This window comes from Octodon degus, unplaced genomic scaffold (genome assembly GCF_000260255.1).
Source record: "Octodon degus isolate 3935 unplaced genomic scaffold, OctDeg1.0 scaffold00001, whole genome shotgun sequence".
In the NCBI taxonomy this organism is placed as follows: domain Eukaryota; kingdom Metazoa; phylum Chordata; class Mammalia; order Rodentia; family Octodontidae; genus Octodon; species Octodon degus.
The window spans coordinates 7,935,236-7,942,944 of NW_004524577.1; the positions used below are offsets into that span (position 1 = coordinate 7,935,236).

General features: G+C 50.6%; 1 protein-coding gene across 1 annotated transcript in view; it reads right to left on the minus strand.

Annotated features, from left to right (window-relative positions):
• The window catches only part of Mvp (major vault protein), a 33,558-nt gene that overhangs the window by 19,439 nt on the left and 6,410 nt on the right, over positions 1 to 7,709 (minus strand). Inside the window, exons 2-4 of the mRNA XM_023709836.1 lie at positions 2,578 to 2,661; positions 1,673 to 1,813; positions 1,323 to 1,518 (exon numbers count right to left, since the gene is read on the minus strand). Coding sequence (XP_023565604.1) covers positions 1,323 to 1,518; positions 1,673 to 1,813; positions 2,578 to 2,661 — 421 coding nt within the window. The remainder of the gene's footprint in view (positions 1 to 1,322; positions 1,519 to 1,672; positions 1,814 to 2,577; positions 2,662 to 7,709) is intronic.

Genomic DNA, 7,709 nt, shown 5'->3' on the forward strand with positions numbered 1-7,709 from the left:
CAAAATGCTACCTAAGGTGGACCAAAAGTTTTCATTTTGAAGGACAAAATACGAATTCCCCACCCAAAAAAAAAAAAAAAAAAAAAAAAAAAAAAGCAAAAAAAAAAAAGTGCAGAGGAGAAGGAGGGGCTGGGGAGATAGCTCAGTGGGCCAAGCACCGCCTGGTCAAGGACCCAGGTTCAATCTCTGGCACTGCGTACAGTGGTACTACTGAAAGCGGGAGTGGTAGTGCACATCTATAATGCCAGTGCTGGGAGGCTGAGAGTGATTTTTTTTTTTTGGCTGGCTCAGGCTGCCTTAAGGGAAGTCTGGTAAGGCAGGTGGAGGCGGGGATCGAACTGCGGTATCCTGCGCCTGACTGCATTTGCATGAGCAGGCACTTAAACAACTGAGCTAAGGGGCAGGCCCCCATTGGGAAGTCCAGAGGTGGCTACCTTTCTTCCTTCCTTCCATTTATTTATTTATTTATTTATTTATTTATTTATTTATTTAGTGGTCCTGGGGATTGAACTCAGGACCCTGCAGTTGCCAGACAAGAACTTACTCTATGAAGCTATCTCTCTGGCCCAAGGGAGGCTGAGACAGGAGAATCACTATGAGTTCAAGCTGTAGTGCAAGACCCTGTACCAAATAAATAAATAAATCTTTTTTAAGAAGAGGAGGAGAAGCAGGAGCCAGAGCAACAGCAGTAGCACTGGTTAGCAAAGAAAACTTAGAATTCCTTTTTTTGGGGGGGCGGCTCAGCCTACCCTGATGGCAGGTCTGGCGCAGCATGTGGTGCCAGGGATTGAACTGTGGTTCCCTGCGCCTGCCTAAGCTTGCCTACGCAGGCACTTTAGACCCCTGCGCTATCTCACCAGCCCCAGGAACCTTAGGACTAAAAGGAACAAAATGGCAAGAAGGTCAAGAAGGAAGGAAGGCGGCCTGCCCACTCGCTTGGTCGAGGGTCCGAGAATAGCAAGGACCAGGCCCTGGCCGGAAGTCCAAGCCTGCGAAGGGTTCCTGGGAATGGAACAGCACCATGGCCATTACTGCTGTGTCACGGCCTGTGTGTCTATCATTGTCTAAGAGAATCAAGGGCGTGACCTTGGCAGAGTGTGGGCCTCTGGAGGACCAGGTGGTGAGTGGGCTGGCGGCTCTCAAAGCCCTGCGTCAGTCTGGGCCCGGGAGGAGGGTGGGGCCCCAGGGAAGGTATGTGGGGGCCAGAATCGGCCCCGCCAGGGAGAACCAGGGCACAGGGCATGTCCCTCCCAGCCCAATTTGTGTTCCCTCCAGCAGGGCTCGCTTTCCCTCAGGACAGGTGGAGCGGGGACAAGACATACCTCCTTTAGCGACTCCCCTGGGTACAGGGGGAAGGGGTCCTGCGCCAGCCGGATCTCCTGGTCACCGTGGCGGAGCCGTACTTGCCCTGTGACGTCGAGCAGCACGGAGCCCTGGCCGTCCCGGCACACAGGGTTGGCCACTACACAGTAGTGGCGTGGAGGGACAGTCACCATGGGCGAGGGGGAGAACAGTATCCTGTTGGATGATGAGAAGGAGTAAGAGGACCCAGAAGAGCCAGATCTCCACCCCAAAAGAGATGGCAAACACCCCAGCCAGGGCCATTTGTGTGTGGAACAGGGAGGACAGTGCGCTCAACCAGGCCGGTGGGTTTGGACGGCCCCCTACCAACCTCTCATTGTCCTGCCGGATGTAGGTCTTTGGCCCAATCTCCACGCGGGACACATTGCTGTTCTGGTCTAGCACGTGGATGTAGTAGTACGGGGGGATGCGGATGATGGACTCCACATTGGCCATGGTGGATCGGGAGAACCTAAGGGCAAGGCAAGGCAGACAGGTGGCAGGGACCCGGAATGAACAAGCCGGCCAAGGGTGAGACGGGGCCCTCCTTTCCTGTCTCCAGAACCCCTCTTCCCCCCTTCAATTTTTTTTTTTTAAACTGGGGATTGAACTCAAGACCTTGTGCTTGCCAGGCAGGTGTTCAAGCCACTGAGCTATCTCCCTGACCCTCCCCCTCTCTTCTTCCCACCCAGGAAGACAGGCCCATCCAGCTCTGACCCCACTTCCTTTTGCACCCCACCTTCCTGCACTGCCCCTCCTCTGCTGCCTGCTGCACCAGCGGGGGCTTTAGGCCAAAAGGCTCCACTTTTGAGCTGGCAGAGGTTGGATTTTGGAAGCAGCAGTAAGTGTACATTGCCCAGCGCTCCGCAGAAAGCAGTGCTCTGCAGAGCTCTCTGGTTCCTCTAGAGGCCGCCAAACTTTGAACTTCAAGGGATCATGGGGCTGGCTGTACTCAGGGCTGGGCCTATAACCAGGGTATTCACAGATCTCCGCCTACTTCCTGTGCTTTGTGCAATCCAGGAGTCAACAGTTATGACACCGCCCACCCTGGAAAGTGTCCCTGGCCAAACCAATGCTGCCATTTGTCAGGCGGCCTATACCTCGGTTCACAAATGCTTTTATTCATAAACAACTCGGTTCTTAAGCATTTGACAGAATGTTGCCTCTGTCCACGAACTCTGTATCAGGGACCAAACTGAAATTGGCCATCTTCCCCCAAATCATAAAACAAATTACACTGAGTCTGGAAACGGAGCTGGCGCTGGCCCGGTATTTTCCATTCTAGTTTTCTCTCTCCTGTCTGTGATCTTCTTTGGCTCCCTGTGACGGGGAAGAAAAAAGCAGAAGGGTAGGGAGAAGGGTAATGATTCTGTATTATACCCACCCTGAATCCTGGGCGGTTTAACCTGGGCTTGGCCTGCTTGGGAATGTCACACACCCTACCCCCTGCTCATCCCTCTCTCTTGGACTTTGAGCTCATCCTCTGAGTCAGATAAAGGCAATTAAGTTTGCTCAGTAACTCAGAGCCTCCTTCTGAGAGGTTATGGCCAGGTTTTCTTCTTTTTTACCTTTCAGGGCTGGGGATGGAACGCAGTTAGGGATCACATAGAGGGTACTGGGCAAACACTGTACCTCTGAGCTACACCTGAAGCCAGTAGACATGGTTTTTTTGTTTTTGTTTTGTTTTTTTTTTCTTTTGATCATCTCCGACTCTCGGCGTTCCTCCTGCTTCAATTCTCTGACTGCAAGGATTTCGAGGCCCCACCATGCTTCCCTCCCCATCAGACATTTTGGAAGCCACCATAGAAAGGAGCAGTTCCTCACTCTGCTACTCACTGGTCTCCCATTTAGGTGAGAAAGGGCAGTGACCTGCCAAGCTTGTGGCTTTGCACAGGAAACAGGCAGAAGGAAGCAGAAAACCAAACAACACAGACCCAAGACTGAAAAACACCTTGAGAGAAGAGTGTTCCTTGACCATGCAGCCTGTACCATTTGATTCAATCCCAGGACTGCCAAATAAGAAATTCTGCGTTGTCGCAAGCTCCCAACTCCTGCCTCTCTCCAAGAATTAAAGAGCCCCACGACACAACCCTGGGCCCATACTCTCACATGACAACACTGCCAACAGCCAGATAGCAGCTGTGCCTTGTAGAAACAGGCAGTTAAGTTCCATCAAAATTAATGCACAGAGAGGGACTGAGCTTGAGAAGAAGTCAACACAAAATAAAGACATCGGCGTGGCGGCTGGAGCCAAATGCCCATCCGCTGGTGAATGGACAAAGAAGAAGTGGTTGTTCTTATTCATTGCGTCGTTTTGAGACAAGGTCGCACTAGGCAGCTCAGTCTGGCGTGGAGCTCACTTTGTAGTCCGGACTGGTCTCAAACGTGCACTGATCCTCCTGCCTCAGCCTCCCCCGTGCTAGCCACGCCCGGCTGATGTGGTTGTTTCATACAATGGAGTACTCCACCATAAAGGAGGTTAAACTCTAGCCATCTGTAGGTCAAAGGATACACCTTCAGATCATTCTTTTATGTGGAATAAACTGGACACGTGTGTAGATACTGCTTTCCCCCACCCCCGTGTGAGAAACCAAAAGTATAAATGAGGACCAAGATGTACAACAGGTATTGTAACATGGAAGAAAATGTTCGAATGGGGAGGGGAACAAGAGAAGTGAGAGGGAGAAAGAAAGCTAAAAAGAAAAGATGAAAGAAGGACAACATGGAAACAAAGCTTTGGTCAATGGGGACGGAGGGAGGGGCTGAAGAGAAGGTAGGGAAATGGAGGAAAAAATAAAGTTCTATCATGTATAGGAAAAAAAATTTTTTTTTTTTTTTTTTTGGAGGAACTGGGGATTGAACTCAGGCCCTTGCGCTTGCCAGGCAAGCGCTTTTCCTTTTCTACTGGGCCATTTCCCAGGCCCCACAAAATACATGTTTGCAATATATTTGTTTTTTGTTTTTTGGTGGTACCAGGGATTGAACTCAGGACCTTACACTTGCTAAGCAAGCTCTTATTCCACTAAGCTATCTCCCCAGCCCAACAAATTCCCTATGATGAATGTTATCATTATGTATATCTAAAATGTATCTAAAAAAAATCTGAGTAGAGAAAAAAGGAACAAAAAGGAATTGTGGTAGGGGGCACAGCTGAAGAAAACCAGGTCTTGATTTAGATCGGCAAGGCCAGGCCTGCACACCTCCCTCAGGCACAAACCCCTTTAGGTAAGGCCAGATAGGCATGAGCCTCCCCGGGTGCTCTGAGGCCCATTCCTTTCCCAAGACCTCCCTGTTCTCTCCTTGCACCTTTGCTACATGACCTCTTTCCCTACTAGCTCAGCAGCTATACTCGGAATCCTATAGGTTGAACTCAGACCCTTGCGCTTGCCAGGGAAGTGCTTATTCTACTAAGCCATCTCCCCAGCCCTGTTGATTATATTTTTTTAAGGCAGGGTCTTGCTTTGTGGCCCAGGCCAAGCTTAAACTGTGATCCTCTTGCCTCAGTCTCTCTAGGTAGCTGCAATGTACCATCATGCTGTGATAAATTTTTAATATTAACTAATTTGGGGAGCTGGGAGTGTGGCTCAGTGGTAGAACTTAGCGAAATTGTTGTTTGATCCCAAGCGCAGGAAAAAAAAAAAAATTACCCCAAAACTTTTAAATAGGGCCGGGGAGATAGCTCAGTAGAATAAGTACTTGCCTGGCAAGTGCAGGGTCCCGAGTTCAATTCCCAGTACCACCACAAAAAAAAAAAAAAAAAAAAAAAAAAAAAAAAGAAAACTTTTAAATAGCCAAATGTATCTGGTTGATCCATTGTTGGACAGTAGAGCTCTAAGCAGTTAAGACTCAGATGGGAGAGGGATGCCAAGTTAGCCTACCCAGGTTTACAACCCTGATTTACTATTCTATCCTTGTATGTTTCCTTCCTGTTTTGTTTGAAAGTGGTGGCGGCTTCCTGATACTTTTTACAGTGGAAGATTACCTCGTAATTCTGCACTGTATGTGACCTCGCTATTTTTCTATGACTCATTTCTGCTTTAAGTTAATGCTCCTAACTTGTAGGGAGGTGGCTTTCCTCCTTCAGAGTTCTCACGCCTGCTGCTTAAGAGCAAGGGGACCCCTTTCTGGTTTGCTGGCTCTGCTTTCTTTCCACTCTCATCCCTGCCTTCTCTCTCTCCCTTTTCTGGGAAGTGGGGACTATCTGGATAGTGCCCCTAAGCCTTATTCGATGGGTGACCCTAGACAAGTCCCTTGACCCCCCTGTACCTATTTCTTTAGCTACAAAATAGACATGGATGAACTTGACAGGTAGCAGATACCTGCATCCACCTCAGCACTCCGGGAAGCTGAAGTAGTAAGATTATAAGTTGGTAACTCAGTTTCTTAGCCAAAGTATGTCTATTTTTTATTTTTATTTATTTTTTTTTGGCGGTACCAGGGATTGAACTCAGGACCCTGCGCTTGCCAGGCAAGCACTTATTCTACTGAGCTATCTCCCAGCCCTCCAAAGTATGTCTTGAAGCAAAAAACTTTTTTTAAAGGGCTGGGGATGTAGCTTCCTGTGAAGGCCCTGTGTTCAGTACCACAAAATAAAATGAAGTTTTATTCATTTTAAGAGAGCCAGGCTGCGCGTGAACTGTGTTCTACTGTACACAGGATACTGGTCACGCTTGAGGCCCAATTTTTTTTATCCAGGGCAGCACCACCGGCCAGTCCCGGCCTGACCTGGCTTTAGCATTTACTGGACAGGAAGGTCTCGCGTTACGCCAGCTGCGGGGCTAGAAGCACAGTGAAGCAGGCTTCCCAGAGCCAAGTGAAGGTTCTCCAGCAGCTCCTCTGCCAGGTTCTCTGCAGGGTACAAGCCCAGCCAGGAAGCCAGCTGGGGAGAGAGGAAGGGCTCGGGCTGCAGGTGGAGGTGTGGGCCAGGCTCTGGGGTCCCACTGCGGAGATCAGAACTCTACAAGGCGTGAGAGGCTGGAGGCAGGCTCTGGGAAGAGCTCCATCAGCTCCTTCCTGGATGGCCCCTGCTCCCCATGGCTGAGGCCTTTCCACCATCTGCCACCCCAGCTGGGCCACTTGAGGGGGCTGAGCACCTCCCCCAGCTCAGTGACTCAGCGAGTCCTCCTCACCACAGGTCATGCTGTGCTCTCCCCCTGGCAAAAGGGCCAGAACCCTGTCTTCACTCTCTGAGCGCCCACCTCACACACACCAGAAGGCTGAGCCTCCCCCACTGCCTGCCGGATCGCTCAGCAGGCCTTGCCCTTATACTCCTGCCATTTGTGACAAGTTTCAGACCTCCATGCCTCACCAAATAATGTGCACAGCTAGAATATTTTGTTTCAAGGCCCTCAAAAGGCAATGGCGTAGGAATACTTTGACTATTGGAAGGGGATAGCCAACTTTCAGGTGTGGTCCTAGTTCCCCAAACCCACTCACTCACCCACTTCCCTTTAGTCCCTGCCTGAGATCTTCCCCCGTGGGCTCTTGAGGTACAGGCCCAGCCTTGCCTGGCCACAAATGCCTCACATGTTGTGAGATTTCTGCAAGAACTCCGTAGCGAGACCCTGACTCAAAAAACCCCACAGCCAAGCTCCACCCAAACCTCACACTCACCCTCCAGGAGATAATGGGGGGCAGATGGTGAAAGACCTAAATAGCCTATTGGCAGCTCACACGCTGAGTTTACCCTCCAGTTCAAAGAGGGGTCAGGGCTGGGTGGTAGCTCGGAGGTACAGCTCTTGCCTAGCTCGCCCTGGGTTCCTTTGGAGCACTAACTTGTACCAAGTCTCTAAACTCTAAAGTAAAACTAGGGCCGACCTGATAGCTCAGCGGACTAAGGCGCATGCTCATGCAGAGCACAGTGGCTGGGTTCAATCCTTGACTTGCCACGCCAGCCCGCTCTCGTGGCATGCTGAGATGGTGACTGAGACTGGGCACGGTGGCGCACGCCTGTAATCCCAGCACTTGGGAGGCTGAAAACAGGAGAATCACTACGAGTTTGATCTATGTAGTGAGACCCTGTAGACCCTGTACCAAATACATTAAAAAAAGTAAAACTTGATTTCAGCCAAAAAAAAAATCTCAATAAATTAACAAGTCACAATATCTGCAGGCTTACCTGGGAGTGGTTGACAGTGACTCTGAAGCAGACAATGCCAAGCAACCGATGTGCATGCGGTTGTGAGGAGCAGCAGGACACCACCCAGGGGGGAGCACGTGGTGACACAGGAGCCCTAGCCCAGAGCCACTGCAACAACAGGCAATAGGCAGCGCTTGCACAAGATTCCCCAAGGGGGTGGGCTACAGGGAAGTTTGGGAAGGGCAGGCCCGCCAAAGCCACGCCCCACACCCCTGCACTGGAGAAGCAA